The sequence below is a fragment of the Triturus cristatus genome, chromosome 7 (genome assembly GCF_964204655.1).
Source record: "Triturus cristatus chromosome 7, aTriCri1.1, whole genome shotgun sequence".
Lineage (NCBI taxonomy): Eukaryota > Metazoa > Chordata > Amphibia > Caudata > Salamandridae > Triturus > Triturus cristatus.
In genome coordinates this window covers 494,254,483-494,271,101 of record NC_140590.1, presented here as the reverse complement: position 1 = coordinate 494,271,101, position 16,619 = coordinate 494,254,483, and the positions used below count along the sequence as shown (strand labels likewise).

Here is a 16,619-nt window from a genome sequence, read left to right as displayed (position 1 = left end):
TGTGGGGAGGAGGACTGCTTCGGTCAGGGCAGAGACTAGATCTCCATGCAGGATGGGTGTGCCATGGGAGGTCAGGAATCCCCTCTCCTTCCAAAGGAGCCCAAAGTGGTGAACTACCCCGAAGGTGTATTGGCTGTCTGTGTAAATGTTTGCGGTTGTCCCTGCTGCCAGGATGCATGCTCGTGTGAGAGCAATCAGTTCAGCCGCCTGTGCGGATCGCTGTGTGATGCGGGCTGTCTCAACGACTGTTCGGGCTGTGGTGACTGCATAGGCAGCGGAAGTGGTGCCATCGGGGAGCTTGATGCATGAGCCATCCACCCATCGTTCTCCGTCAGGGTCCGGGAAGGCAGTATCTCGAAGGTCAACCCTACTCTTGGTCTGTTCGTCGGTGAGAGTCACGCAGTCATGTATGGGGGGGCGCATTGGGGTCAGTGTCAGGGAGAGGTAGTAGAGTGGCTGGATTCAGAGTGGTGCATCGTTTCAATGTGATGTGGGGTGCAAGCAGTGTCAGTTCATAGCCAGTCAGTCGTGCGCTAGTCAGGTGTTGAGTCTTGGTCTGGTTCATTAGGGTGTCAACCGCATGGGGTACCAATACAGTGAGGGGGTTCGAGAGCACGATCCCCTCACTTTGCCGGATAGAGACAGCAGCGGCGGCTACTGCTCGAAGGCAGGCGGGCAATGCTCTGGCTACAGGGTCAAGAGTGGCAGAGAAGTAGGCACAAGGGCGTTGTTTAGGGCCTATGGACTGGGTCAGGACAGACAACGCACATCCCTCCCTTTCGTGGGTGTAGAGGGAGAAAGGTTTAGTGTAGTCTGGGGTTCCTAGGACTGGGGCCGAGCAGAGGGCGTCTCGTAATTCTTTGAAGGAGGATTGGCATTCGGGTGTCCAGGGGAGGGGGAAGGGGACATCTTTAGCCAGCAGGAAAAGCAGAGGTTTTACAATAAGACTGAAGTTTGGCAACCATTGTCGACAAAAGGAGGTGAGGCCTACTAGAGACCGCACTTGCTTCTGAGTTTTGGGAACAGGGGTTTCTAGGATGGTCTGAATTCGGTCAGGGGTAAGTTTCCTCCCATCCTTGGATAGGAGGTGGCCTAGGTATGTCACTTGGGGTTGGCAGAACTGTAACTTCTTCCTGGAGACCTTGTGACCGTTCTCCGCGAGGAAGTGGAGGAGGTGAAGGGTGGCCGTGACAGCAAGTGGGGTGGTGTCGGCCGCCAAAAGGATGTCATCGACGTACTGTATTAACACCACTCCATCGGGTAATTGGACTGTATCTAGTTGTCTCTGGAGGGCTTGGCTATAAATGCTGGGACTCTCAGTGTAGCCTTGGGGTGCCCTACAGAATCTGTACGACCGGGCTTTCAAAGTGAAGCCGAACAGGTAGCGGCTGTCAGGGTGGATGGGGATGGAGAAGAATGCGTTCTTGAGGTCAATAACAGTAAAGGTGGTGGCAGTGGACGGAATTAGGGTGAGGATGGTGGTGATGTCTGAGACCACGGGGTACTGAGGTATGACTACTTTGTTAACTTCTCGTAAGTCAACAATGAAGCGGTATGCTTTCTCATCTCCCTCGCCTTGCTCCTTTACAATGGGTAGGATAGGGCTGTTGCAAACATTACTGACTACTTCTTCTACTACTCCTGCATTGACTAGGGACTGGATGATTTCCACCAATGCCTTCTAACCTTCGGGCGATATTCGATACTGTGGAAGCTTTGGTAGCACTGCGTCCGGTCGGACGGTTATGTGTACTGGGTCGATCACCATGCGCCCTACATCTGAGTCGGTTTTAGCCCATAGATGTGAGGGTAACGTGTTGAGTAGAGACAGGTCAGCATCAGTTATAGAGAGCATGCGTCGTGTGTGACAAGGTCTGAACAGATTTGGGTTATCGTGCAGGATGACTCGAACTCCGTCTGGGGAACATCTGATGGTAGCTCGGAAATGTTTTAGCAAATCGAGTCCCATAATAGCATCGGGGGTGTTGGAGGAGAGCAGAAAGGTCGTGTCAGTGGCGTTATCTTCTAAGTCAAAGGAGATTGGTGCTGATAAGGGGTTAGTGGAGGGCGTTCCATCGAAGCCTATTGAGGTTACGTGTGAGCCAGACAAGGGTGCCCTAGGAATCAGTCGTTTAGATAACGCACTACGTGTCGCCCCAGTATCTACCAGGAATGGAGACTTTGTGCCCAAGACCTTAGCAGTGACGTGAGGACCTTGCTGGTCAACACGGAGTTCGACTGGATCCCTCCCTTGCCCCTGGCGGTCCTATGCGAAGTCATGGGTGCTTTCGTAGTCGGACTGCTGACACTGGTTTTGTCGGGGGCGATCAAAGGTGTTTGGTCTGCCTGGCCTGTCGTTGATGGCGTCGTTCGTGTACCCTCGTCCCTGTCCTCTATTTCTGGGGTCATATGCTGTGTCTCTGGGGTCCCTATTTTTGTTCATTTCCAGAAGGACCGGGCACTGGGATTTCCAGTGTCCGAACCCTCTACAGAACGTACATTGGTTCCCATCTAAGTCTCTCCGTCCGTTGTAGGGTGCAGGTGTATGGTCTCTAGGGGGTAGCTTTCTAGGGGCGGTTGGTTGGTAATTCCCTTTTGGGGGTTCCCTTCCTATGGTCACCCCTTGCAACTGTGCTATCATTACCCTCTCCTTCAGTTCCTTTTTCTTCCTCTCTGACGCCCTATCGTTCTCCTTCTTTTGGTTTTCGTAGTATTGGGCCATCTGGAGGATTGCTGCGGGTTTGGAGGCTGCCCAACTACTCTCGCTGGTCTGTAGCTTCTGGGAGACTTCTTGTGACAGACCCTTCACATAATTCTGGACAAAGAGGTGATGTCCGGTTGCGGTGGTCATGTCCTGGCCACTATAATCGGAAAACACGGTCGCGAATCGAGAGAAGTATTCAGACACATCCTCCTGGGGTTTCTGGCGACAAGCCGTCACTATCGACCAGTCTACCTTTCTTTCTGGGATTAGAGTCTTCAACTTCTGTACAATCTTGTCTGGGAGCTCCAATATGGCTTTCGGGGGTTTCTGTCCCGGTTCTCGCTGTTTATCTATGGTATCGAGTTGTACCCAGGTATATCCGAACGGCTCAGCGTGGTCAACTTTCCGGATTTGCTTCCACACATCAGCCGGCAGACATAACCCGAAGAACAAGTCGATATCTGCTAAGGTCATTATTGTTGAACCTAAGGCTGTACCTAGTTCGGTGTAGAAGGCAGTCGGGTTCTTTCTTAAGTCGGGTAGGGTCTTTCTAAAGGTCAAAATGTCTTGTCGGTCCCATGGCTGGTAGACCCAATTATATACAACCCTTCCCTTCGCATCTTGGTGGTTGATGTCGTCATGTGTTCCCTGACCTCGAGGGGGGACCCAGTAGGGGGCGGCCTCTTTGATGGGCATCATGGTATCAGCCCTTCCTGCCTGGGGCTTAGTCGCTATGGGGGTTTCTGCTTTGGTTGTCTGCCTGTGCTCTTTAAGGTGCCGATAGACCTCGAGTGTACGAGTGAAGAGGTTCGTCACATCGCCCTCTCCTTCTTCCCCAATGTCTACCTTCCTATATAGGGCCGCTAAGCCTTCGGGACCTTTATCGTGGTACCTATCCTCATATGTATTCAGGGCGTGATAACAAAGTCGTACGACAAAGTGTCGTCTGCGGTTGTCGGCATACGAGTTATACACGTCTGTTATATACTCCTCACTTTCCTTTCGCTCCACCAGTGTCCCTACTATCTTGTCGATTCCTGCTCGTTCATCCTTTGTTAGTCGATTCATTATGGTGGAATCTTTCTTTCTCATCTCAGGGTCATCCAACGTTATTGCCAACGTTGTGTTCAGTACAAGAGGCTCGGCCGGCGCGGAGGCCGTGAGGACCGAGGCCCCTGTACTGCTTTCGCTTGCCTTTGGGGGTTGTGGGTGTTGCACTACCGGTTGGGAGGGTGCGTATGGAGGGGGCATGTAAATGATCGGGGGACCTAATAGTAATTCGTCATTCGTTCGTTGCTTAGAAGACAACTCAGGGTAGAGCATAGAGGGGGTCCTAACAGGGTACTGGCCTGAGGTTTCGGGCTCCTGTCTTAGTTTAGTTTCCCTTCTCTCCTTTATTTCTTCTTCTAACTTTCTAGCGGCAAGGTGAGCTGCCTTTCGTAATTCCTTTTCTGCTTTTACTTCTTCCCTCTTTTTCCGTTGTGTTGCTTCTTTGCGCCACATGCCGATACTGTCAAGCATAGTAGGCGTCGTTTTATTACTACGCAGAGCTATTTCTAGCATTTCTATTTTATGGTCGTCGAAGGATCCCATCAGTGGCCACTGACTCTCGGGGTCCTTCCTTGTATATTTATGCCATAGCTTGCTATAAGCTACGGCGACTAGTCCATATTTAGTGAACATGTCCTTATTAGGGGTGCCTTCCAGTGGAGCCGGATGGTCCACCTCTAATAAGCGGTCCGGGCAGAACCAACTACCAATCAGTGGGGAGAAGATAGGCATGACGGGTTACAACGGGGACAAAAGTCAGCACTACCTATCTTTTCACTGCTTGCAAAGACTAGACAGAATATCTCTATTCCTCGTTATTTTAAGCAGAGAATACCTCCAAAGAACCAATATCGAACAACTAGTGTTCGGACAATCAATCAATCAATGGGGAGATAAAAATAGGCACGACGGGTTACAATGGGGACAAAAGTCTGCGTTACCTACCCTTCACTATTTGCAAAGACTAGACAGAATATTTCTATTCTACGTTATTTGCAAACAGAGAATATCTCAAAGAGCACTATCCTTCAAAACAATCAATGTTCGGACAATCAATCAGTGGGGAGATAAAGATAGGCACGACGGGTTACAATGGGGACAAAAGTCTGCGTTACCTACCCTTCACTATCTGCAAAGGAAGAGAGAGTATTTCTACTCCTCCCCGTTTGTAGACAGCGAATATCTCAAAGAGAACAATCAATAAGCAAATACTAGTATTTCAACCAACAATCAATCGTTTCGCAATTTGTCGTGTTTCACGACCTTACCCGGACCGCGTGGACAGTTTCTCGTCTTCCGCCTCCAGCGCCCGATCGTCCTCTACTCTCCGTATTTGCCGCGGCACTCCTGATGGTTCCCAGTCAGGACCGTAGATCACTCGAGAGAGGTCTGCTCGGAACCAGTGAAGTTCGGATGATCGGCTGCCAGACGAGGGTCTATTGGGCAGGAGCTCTCCCGATCGTTGCAGTCGTTCACTCTGTCGTTGGGACCTCTCCCACTGGATCAACGTGTCGCTGATGGGCCCCACACTTGGGACGCCAATTGTTAAATGGTAGCGGCAGTCGTAGTCGATAACCTTACAAAGATTGCCCGGCGGTAATCGCCTCTTATACCATTCGATGCTAAACCAATAAAGAGGCAGGCGCCGGAGACTGGAAGGCAGGAAACAAAGTTTTATTCCGTCGGAGTGGAACACATCAGATCAGACAGCGAAGTATCGTCACAAGGTGCTCTAACTGCATCTCTGAGGCCTGGCCTCTTATACACAGGTTTATGACTTTATTGCAGGTTTATCATACATGGCACATTCTTGAGATTGTTTTGATACATGAAAGAACATCCTCAGAATCCCCGGCTCAGATCCGATCCCACACATAGATACAGTAGAAGTCCCCACCCCACCCACAGTAGGAGATGGCTATCACACAGCTGGACATTCCGCCGATTCCCGGGGGTGTGTGCGACCGGTCGGGTCTCAGGGGGTGGGGGGCCTTGATCTACTGTAATCCCTTTGATGTGGGGTGTTTCCCTTACAGTAGGGGCAATAAACTGCATCTGCAGGGCTAGGTGATGGCCTGGGAGCGGTTCGGACAATGGGGCGCAGAGGAAGGGGGTTATCAAAGAGATGCATGACCATGTATGGGATGTCAGTCAGGCGTGGGATGTGGTTCCATGGTAGGGTCGCGCAGAAGGAGAAGGTTTATGGCCCGTGTATGAGAGAGCGGGGGTGGCCGGCGCGCGGGGGAATGCTTGCAGCGCCAGGGGGACGCGCTGGTGATCGGCAATGAGCAGGGAGAGACCGGGGTGCCTAAAATTGCTGCTGTGCGCTTTCCTATGTGTCGCGCTGGGGAGAGACAAGATGGCGCAGATAATGTTCAGTTCGCAAGCTAAATTTCCACATAACGGGCATCACTGCCGAGTGCCCCGCGACAGAGAGATCGGGGAAGAGACGTGGCCATTTATCTGAATCTTTGCAGTCGGTGCCGTGTATAGGAGTCAGATATAGGCCATGAAGCCATTGGGGATCCCCATACATTGAAGTATAGTGAAGAGGTAGTCCCATTCAACCGAATCCAAGGCCTTCGTGGCGTCAAGGAAGACCGCCACGAGTGCCATCTTTGGATCTACGTTTTGTAGTATAGAATAGAGTGTCCGTAGATTATGGGAGGTTGACCTGCCAGGGATGAAGCCGGCCTGGTCCGATAAAACTAGTTTCTCCATGAGGAGTTTAAGCCGGTTGGCTATTAACTTGGCGAGTATCTTGGCGTCCGCATTAATTAGCGAGAGGAGGCGATAAGACTCACATCGGTCTGAGGGCTTACCGGGCTTTAACAATGAGATAATGAGTGCTTCCCTCATCGTCGCGGGTAGGGTCTGAGTTTCCTGGGCTTCCAGGAAGACTTCTTTCAATACTGGGAGGATCTGATTGATATACATTTTGTAAAAATCTATAGGAAGGCCATCGGGCCCAGGTGCCTTTCCCAATGTCATCTGCATGATGGCTTCACGAAGCTCATCATCCTCAAATGGCGCCTCCAAAAATTCCCGCCGATGATCTTCCAGCCATCCCAGCGCTACATCTTCTAGATAATGCGATAAGTCCGGGGGGCAGTATTGCGTGAGCTATACAACTCTGCATAGAATTCAGTGAAGGTATGGAGAATATCCCGACTATCTCTATGTCGCACCCCATCACCATCCACCACGTCTAGGATATAGTTAGAAAAACAGGGTGGTATCATTTCAGATGCCAGCGCCTTTCCGGGTCTCTCCTCCTCCCCAGACCTTCGGGACGTAAAATACTTGTCCCTAAATTTAGCTTCCCGATCTGCTGTAGTGGTATAGTCTGTTATATTTTCTCGGAGTAGTGCCCTTTGGGCGCCCGACGTCTCGCTCCACATGCTGAGTTCTAGCTTCTTAATCTCAATTTCTAGAGAACGCAAATTTCGTCGTAAATCCCGCAAGTCCCCGAAGCTTTTGGACACGCATGTGTCACACATAGTAACTTTAAACGCCTCCCAGACCGTACCCATGTGCGTAACAAAGCCCTTATTTCTAGCAAAAAAGTCAACTATCTCTTCACCTATCTCCGCCTGAAAAGCTGCATCCAATAGTGCCTCTGGTACAAGTCTCCAACATTATGGGGTCGTAATTAAATTAGGTGGCGTGATCACGAGGCACAGAGGCGCATGGTCAGAGTATGTTCTAGCCATATGCTCTAACGAATGTATCTAAGTACTAACCCCTCTGGAACACACCCAATAATCCAAACGCAACCAGGTCAGGTGTCCGGCCGTGTAAAAAGTGCCCTCTCTAGCAGATGGGTGGACATATCGCCACGCATCTATAAGCCCGTGGTTGAGAAAGAACATCTTGTGTATTGTTATAGTGTTTTGGAAGAGGATTGGATATGTCTAGGGAGGGACGTAGGGCAGTGTTGAAATCTACACCCCATATGACGCGAGTGGATCCCACCTTAATTATCTGTCCCCATAGTGTAGTGAAGTAATCTGGGTTGTCCGTATTTGGACCATTACAGCAGGCTAGAGTAACCGATTGTGTGCCCAGTGTACCCCAAAGTAAGCAGCTGTGGCCTGAGGGATCACTGTACGTGCCTCCAGTTATAAAAGGCGTGTTCTTTTTGACCAATATGATTGTGCCCCGTGAGTATGTGGAATAAGAAGAGAACACCCGAGCGGAGGCCCATTTACTGCCAAAACACGTATCCCGCCCTGGGTCTGTATGCGTTTCCTGCAGCATTGCTATCTGTATATGATGTCTGTCCAAATACACCAGTATTTGTCGGTGTTTGCGGGGGTCCCCAAGGCCTCTTACATTCCACGTCATCATTTTAATTCGTAGAGGCTCAGTGTTTGACGACATTATCAGTGAAGTGTTTGATCAGAAGGTAGTGCTGTGTGGTAGTGCATGTTGCTGTGTACACAAAGCGTTTAGATGACCCACAAAAAAGCAAAAATGGTTATCAGGTGCTGTCTCTTAGGCATCAATGCAAACAGTAACATTCCCACCCCTAACCTTCCCCCCAACAGTTTCCCTTGCATTTCAGCAATGAGTTGACTAACTAATCCCCATTCCTCCCCCGCCCACAACAGCACCCCAATCGTGCCGGTACTTAAGTACTTAAGTGCCCTCCCCAAGTGTTAGAACCGTACTATCTAAAACCAATTAAATCCCACCCAGTAGGGTAAGTCACAACAAAAGAGTAGGTGATAAACAGTAGAGGGGATCTCCCATAAAGGGGAGGCGCCAGTGGGCTACGACACCCCTTCCCATGTTCCAACTCCACTGCATTGCAGTTCCCATGTTTCCCGTTGTAGGGGGGGGGACAGAGCGGTAAGGGAAGGGTGCTTGGCGAAGTCTATTGCACTCCTACCATTACAATAACACGAGTAGTATAAAAGAAAAAAGGGGAGAGCCCTCGCCCTTCAATCTTACAGCATATACAGTGTGTAAAGCCCATAAGGGCACTTAGCTGTCCGTGGACCATCTTATAGGTGAGGCAGTGCAGCACGAAGGGCGATCCCAGTCTCCGCCCAGGAGAGACAAGACGCGTGGAGCCCCTCAGTTCAGCTGTTCCATCCATCTATTCCCCCGCAGAGGAAGCAGGGGACATAACATCCATGGCTGGTAGGGAGAACAGTTTGAGCTCAAACTAGTCCGAAGTTGGATACAGAGATCTGGAAAAACGTTCCTGTCTCGGCGATCTACGTTGCGTTGGCTTCAGAAAATCTTCCACTTGTTGCGGGGTACTGCAGAATATGTGTTTTCCATGATGCGTAATCCGGAGTCCTGCAGGATACATGAGGGCATATTCGACCTGAGCCTTCCGGAGTTTGAGCTTTACTGGCAGGAATTTTCGGCGCGCCTCCTGAACCGCCAGAGTAAAGTCAGGATAGATGGTAAACTCATTTCCCTTGAAGTGCAGGTCCTTTACTTCACACGCTTTCCTGAGGGCCACATCCCGATCCCGATAATTTAAAAGCCGAGCTATTATGGGCGTGGAGTTCCTCCCTGAGGGAGCCAGGGGCCCAGGGAGCAATGCGCTCGCTCCACCACCATATGCAATGAGAAGGATTCTGCTCCGAAGGTGGTAGTCAGAAGGCGCTCTATGCAGTTTTCCATTCGCCCGGTGTTTGTGCTCTCTGGTATGCCAATAATGCGGATGTTGTTGCTGCGGCTTCGGGCCCCTAAATCTTCATTTTTGGCAGCAATGACTTTCAGTACTTTATCCATCTGCGACATTTGCTTTTGCATCTGGGATGTGGCATCCTCATTATCTGATATCCGTCGTTCTGCCTCTTTTAATTGCCCATCGCGTTTGTCGACTTTCTGCACAAGAAAATCCAGTCTATTGTTCATAGTGTCCATTTTCCCAGAAAGGTCACTGAGGCTGTCTTTCATAGCCAGGAGCAACTTTTTAACATCATCTTCCGGGGTCGGCGAGGGGGTATGAGATTGGTCCGTGCTGGTCTGTCCAGAATCCACCGAGGTGGATCTAGTAGAGGCTTTTTTGTTTTCAAAGGTGAGTCTGGGTTGACGACCATCAGGCTTCCCCATTATGGTTGTGTTGTAGGGTTGCCGTTTGTCTTCCTTTTCTTTTGTCATTTCTTTTTCTTCCTCCCTTCTTCCTTTCCTTACTTTTCCCCTCTTTCTCCTCATTTTTTATTACCTCCATGTTCTATTTCCCTCCTTATTCTTGTAATCTGCGTTGAGTAGCGGGAAGGTGTGAGGAGCCCAGTGAAAAGCCGAGTATAGATAAATCCAGTCAAAGGAGGAAGGGATCATGCAGTTAAACACCCAAGAATGATTGCGTGCCGCACCAGGTTGGGCCTGTGAGACTTGTTTGCCAGGATTTTCAGAGATGCATGAGCATGCCACGTGTAGGTATGGCAACTGGTTCTTTAAGCAGGGAGCAGGCAGTTCGGATCAATGGCATGCAGTGCTGTAAAGTCCGTATGGTGCTATGACTCAGGAAGATGCCAGTAAAGGAGCGCCCTCTCAACAGACTTTTCTGAGCTGGTGGGTCTACACCCGTGGAGCCGGCCCGCGAAGCACTAGGCCGCACTAGTACATTACTTCAGTTGGTAGAGCAGAAGAAGGAGTTGTCTTGCTGTGGAGTGGTGCCCAGTCCTTGTCAGCTCACCAGTTTGGGCAGACACGCCAAAGCCTGCTCCTCATACGCACCTCTCCAATCCCCCACATATCCCTGAGAAGTTTCCAGGCAGTCTCTGACGGCTGCTGCCCGTCGCCGCCTGTGCAGTCAGTAGCAGGCCCCAGCCAGTAGGGACAAGTGCACGTGTATCAGATGCAGGCTGCTTCACCCGAGGCCCACCCCAACAGCAGCAACTGCCAGCCATACAGCAATATTGGAGATGCAGGCAAGTTCAGGACGAAGACACCGTGGTAGATGTAGGTATGCTAGCAAAGTGCAGCCCACATCTCATTAGAGGCACCCCTTGGTCACGTCAGCAGTTTTCTCTCAGCGCAGTTAATATGGCGGCAGCTCGTCCAGGGCGCTCTGCGTCTTAGGCGGCTCCACCCGCCCGTGCCCGTCAGCATAGCAGGTCAACAGCAGGCACCATCGGGGGCCACACAGGGGGTCCCTGTTCGGAACGGAGGTCCACTCATTCCCACGCAGCACCAGTCGCGACAGAAAATTGGCACCAATTCCTGCGTCTCGCATCGCTTGCTTACCGCCACAACTACAGGGGGTCCATCCGCGTCAAATTATCCCCAGGGGGTCATGTCATTCTTCATAGCTGCTCACCGCTTGCAACAAGACTCTCGGCAAGGGGTTGGGGAGCGACGCGTGCAGCACCAGGCCTACCGCCACGTTTGATCCCTGAGGCTCCGTTAGAGTCGTATGCCGCCCTGTGTTACCGAATCAGTGGCACCTCAGTCCCCCGCAGCCAACAGTCTGCTCCAGCGACGCCACCGCATACGTGACAGGTGCGATTTTCACACCAGTATGGCTACAGTTCTCGAGGGCTAGATCCGCCGCATTGCAGCGCGATTTTCAACGGTAGTAGAGGATAAATGCCGGATTTAGTTTGCCAAGCCTCCAGAGCCTCACAGATGTTCAGCCATCTTCGATGTGCGCCACCTAACGCCCCCAAACACTATTTCAATCTTGCAAAAAAAACTTTTGTGAGCCCTAACCCTTCCTTTTTAATACATAAAAATCACTCCTAAGATAAGTACTAAAGTCTCGTAGGGCCAGCTGCCTTTTATTTAAAAACTTAGACATGCAGGTTTAAGATTTACATGTCCTAGTATGGAAAAGTCCAAAAGTCATTTATCCCTACTGTAAGGCCTATCTCTCCCATTGACTAACACTGGGTTACCTCATTAAATTTAATAAGTTCTAACTTAGGATTGGGCGCAGGTAGAGGTGTAATGTTTAAACACAAATGAATTGTACTTTGAAATTCCCTTAATGTCCCAATTACACTTCAAAGAGCTTGCCTCTAGCACACACAAAGGAACCTGACACTAACCTTTTGGCACCCCAGACTTCTTGCAGCCTTGACAGGGGAGGGGAAGAACTTTTCACAACCAGATGCGTGGGTATGGCAGGGATTTCCCCACATGCATTGGGTGGAACCAGGTATATATATTTGACCCGCAGAACAACTCTTCAGCACACTCCTAGACTTAAGGGAGCTTTCAGAAGTTCTGCCCTGCCACCAGAGGACAGCCCTGCTGCTACCGGAAGAAGTGCCCTGCTTCTTGAAGGCTTGAAGGAGAACTGGACCAACTACTTGAACCCAGGGCCACCAGAAGTGACTCCATTGTCAATAGTTGGCTGGTCTGCAGTGTGAACTCCAGGGACATAACAAGCTCCTATGACCGTTATCCCAACTGCTGGCATCTGCAGGAGTGAGTCCTAAACCCAAGTGGTGCCCCCCCAGGTCCTGGACCATTGGTAGTGGTGTTGGTAGCACTTATCTAAAATTTGGGACTTTGAAAAATGTTTCTACAATAACTAACTGGAAAATGGACAGTAGACCTGCCAGCGGATCCACCGAAAGTACATTGACAGTTGGCCTGACTTTGCGTTATTCTCTGCTACATTCTTCTCTGCATCCACAAATCCTATTCGGCGGGACCTCCCGGCAAAGGCATCGGCCTCATGCAGCCCTCTTCGGCTACAGCCTACAACTTTACCCAGCTGGGACGAGAAACAAAATTGTCTAAGTCCGAAGGTGGAAGTATTCACCAGGTTCGACAATGACCTAACCGGCCTGAAAATCCAGCCTTTTCCACTCTGAGCTTTTCCCTGCAGTTTGACAGCTTCATCAAAATTTCAACCTGCAGGCTTCCTTGTGTCAACGACTCAGATGACGACACTATCTGCTGCCTTGCACCGCTGAAGCCTACTTTCTCAAGAACTTTTCTTCAGAAATGTTTCTAAGTCCGAAAATAAGCCAATAGAGGGCCCAATCCACCACTTCTATCCAACCTGTGCTTTATCGCAGTTGGCCTTTATGTTTGACGATAACTTGGTTTTGCACGACCAGATACCCGCTTCTACTTTTGTAGTCGATAGCATCCGACGCAAGGTGGACGCTGGACAAACAACTGTTCTTGTGCTATTGGACCTCACAGCCGCTTTTGACACTCTGTCCCCGGCCATTTTAACATCTCGGCTTAGAGAAGCAGGTGTCACTGGTTCGGCATTGAGTCTCCTCAATTCCTTTCTCCTTGATAGGGAACAAAGAGTAATGCTCGGCAACCACCTCTCCCCTGCAAAGTCTCTGCAATGTGGGGTGCCACAGGGGTCGGCATTAAGTCCCACCCTGTTTAATATCTACGTGGCCCCCCTTGCTAGACTAGTGAGATCGCAGGGGATGGAGGTGGTATCATATGCCGACGACACCCAGATCATGGTTTCGCTGACTCAATCCTCTGTCAAAACATCTGCCTTTAGCTTCCGGTCTTGCATGCAACATGTTGCAGACTGGATGGTTGCAAACTCCCTGAAGCTAAATGGCGACAAGACTGAGGTTTTGATCTTCGGGAAGAACCAAGAGATTTGGTCAAGTGACTGGTGGCCTTCCTCTCTGGGTATCTGCCCGACTCCATCTCAATCTGCCAGAAATCTGGGTGTAATGTTCGACACCTCACTCTCAATGTCCCTACAGGTGAATCGGACTGTCTCGACCTGCTGGGGCGTGATCAGGACGCTCAATAGAATTCGCAGCTATCTGTCACTTCAAGCTCGTAAACAGATTGCAGTCGCCCTTGTTGGCTCCAGGTTGGATTATTGCAACTCTCTTTACATGGAAGCCAACAAGGGCCTTATACATCGACTGCAAATCGTGCAGAATGCCGCTGCACGTTTTGTCCTGGATCTCTCCAGGTCCTCCTCTGCTACTGCTGCGAGGAGAGACCTTCACTGGCTGCCTATTCAGCACAGAATTAATTTTAAAATTCTGTGTCTGACATACAGAGCAATGGAGGATGAATCCAAAGGCGCCATCAGCTGTTTGCTTACTCGTTACTGCCCTTCGAGAAGTTTGCGTTCTTCAGGGCTGCTTCAACTTGTTGTCCCTCGTGTTAAGCTCGTTAGATGGGGAGCCAGGGCTTTCTCAGTTGTTGCCCCACAACTTTGGAACAGCCTGCCGATAGAGCTGAAGACTTTGCCCTCCTTAGCTCTGTTTAAAAAGGCCCTTAAAACCTGGTGCTTCTCTAGAGCGTACACAGGTTGAGCTGCTGGAGCTTTTGTAATTAGCTGGATTTGGATTTAGGCGCCTTGACGCCCATTGGGCTATGTTTGCGCATGACAAGATCCCTTTTATTATTACTGATTGGATTTAATTCGATTTGGTCTCATTTTATTTATTAAAATGTTCTCTATTTTTCTAAATTGTTTTGGGTTTGTTCTTGTGGGGGATTTGACGTTATTAGTGTTTTGTGTGTTGCATAAAGACATTACACATTTCCTCTAAATTACCAGAGGGGTGATCACAGATTAATTTAGTGACTATTGTGGTTCACTCTGACAAGAATCGTGATTGTTGCATGAGTGGGGCTTCCACCCCCCTCAACCAATAACCCAATTTCTTACAGCACCTTTTTATCCTGTGACTCTCTGGAGTTATGTTCTGTGATTCCTCCTGAAGTGCTTTGGGTCTGGCACGCTTAGTTCTTCAGGGTTCTGAAGTAAAGAGGGGTGGGGAAAAACTGTTCACTAGTGGCAGGAACCCCTGAAAAAACAGAGTTTTCATAACTCCTATTCACTTGTCTTTCAGGCTTGAAAGAGGGTCACAGAAGGAAAGCACGTCTGGTTTCTGCGGTAATGTGAGATCTGATTGTGTGGGAATGGTGTGCGACATGGAATATTTCATATGAGTGCAACTGCATAAGGGGGTGTAATTCTGGAATTTGAGAATGAGACAACTGATTGGGGTGGACATTGAAGAGGGATGCGCCCTTTGTTACTCCGGTTATTGAAAGCTGTACTTATGTTTTACCTCTTTCCCGACCTATTATCATTCATTACAACTGTTTCGGAGTCGAGATCAGTGTAGTGCTGATACTTTTACTTTGAAAACGTTCTCTGTGCAAACTCGAACAAGGTTCACAGTCTTTTGTTCCTCCGCCTATTCTTCCACAACATACCCTGGCACTCACTCTTTAACTCACTCACTCTGAGCAGACCAACAAGCAGGAGGGCCATCAGAGGCTTGGATAACGAACTGGATTTCAGTTAAATCACTCAACTACCCAAGCACAGTGCAATGTGGATCCGTTTATTCATATGCTATTTTGAGGAAAACAACTTCCACTCAGGCTTCTCTTTCACTCCCACAAATTGCCCGCTCATTCCCCTAAAGAGCCTTGGGTGACATAAATCACGTCACTAATATCAAAACTACATACCCTGTCCTTTTGTGTGATTGTCGGAAATCTCTGGAAAAGGCCAGTGAGTGATAAAGATGTTTGAGAAATGCCAGCCAGTGACTATTTGGTAATGTCCACTAGTTGGCAAAGCGGTTCTCTCCAACACTACAAAAAAACCCTAACATAGCCATTAGTCACAACTGAAAACATTACATAGTACACACACTCTCATGCACAAACCACAGCTTCGGAGATGTACAATTGGCAACAAATGCCCCACTAATCACACAAGCCAGCTCAACACAACACAGCCTTCCAAGAAAAGGGCAGCCATTCAGACTCCTTGAATGACAGATATGGCAAAGTCATATGGCTCACCATCCCAAGACAAAAACACCCCATACTCCAAACGCCCCATAGAGACTCAAACACAATCTTGCCACGAAAGAATTAATTCAACAGTGAACATTAATCAGCACTGTCGCGAACGGATCCATTCTTACCCAGGACTAACATAGACTGTGCAGAAAGACACCAACTGAACAACAGGAGCGCTAAAATACCATACAAATGGCAGAAATGTGCTATGCCATTGCCAATACCATGGCATACCCACGGAAATACACCCAAGTAGATTACTTTTCTCTCCCTTTCTTACACGTTCACAAATCACAAGAATGAAAAATAAAATGGCATATTACAATAACATTTTCAAGAAAACATTATTGCAACTAGCTTCTCCGAAGTACTTACAAGAATACAGCACAATTAGTACAGACATTATTACAATTTAAAAAGCTCCCCTGTGTAACGAATCTCTTAATACTGTATTAACAGAGCTGTACACTTATCTTGGTTTGTCTTATGTGTTCATTTAAGGCTACCACGTGTTTCTGAATTGAAAATGGTGGCATTCTATCGGGCAGCACTGTCACCTCTTGCACTGAGGGATTGAAGAAGCGGTGCAGCCGCCCAGGGCCCTCGATTGTAAGTTCATCATCCGAGTCGTGGGTGTTTCACAAGTTTGGACAAACTGAAGGCGGCCTCTAACTCGGGTATACAAGCAGCACAAACATTAGCTTCTTACCGATACATGTTGACAAAATGTGTCCCCATTGAAAGGGCTCCGGAGTGTAGATCCAAGATTGATGCCTATGAAAGAAGACACACATTTCATCTCAATTTGAAGTTAATAGTACAAAACAGATTTTGAACATTATTTCAAAGGTAGGGTCTGTACCATCCTTTTTCACAATTTCATAACATATTCAGTGCAAGTCTTTTTATTATTTGCTTTTAAACTTTATTGTTTCAATTTATAACAACAACTACGTGAGTGGACACACATGACAGCAGCACAAAATCGACAAGAGTATCATCAGTCTGTATATACCAGTGACACCACAATTACCAACATCAGTGGCTTACAATTTATATGTTCATGCGCTTACAGAATAAATAGGCTCCAAGGAGGAGCATACTCTGCTATATTATAATT

General features: G+C 48.9%; 1 protein-coding gene across 4 annotated transcripts in view; it reads right to left on the bottom strand.

The window, feature by feature from the left end:
• Window positions 1-16,619, bottom strand: part of OGFOD3 (2-oxoglutarate and iron dependent oxygenase domain containing 3) — a 1,085,915-nt gene that overhangs the window by 397,186 nt on the left and 672,110 nt on the right. For all 4 annotated transcript variants that reach the window (XM_085616866.1, XM_085616868.1, XM_085616865.1 and 1 more), the window contains one exon: window positions 16,209-16,273. In XM_085616866.1, the coding sequence (XP_085472992.1) occupies window positions 16,209-16,273 (65 nt within the window). The remainder of the gene's footprint in view (window positions 1-16,208; window positions 16,274-16,619) is intronic.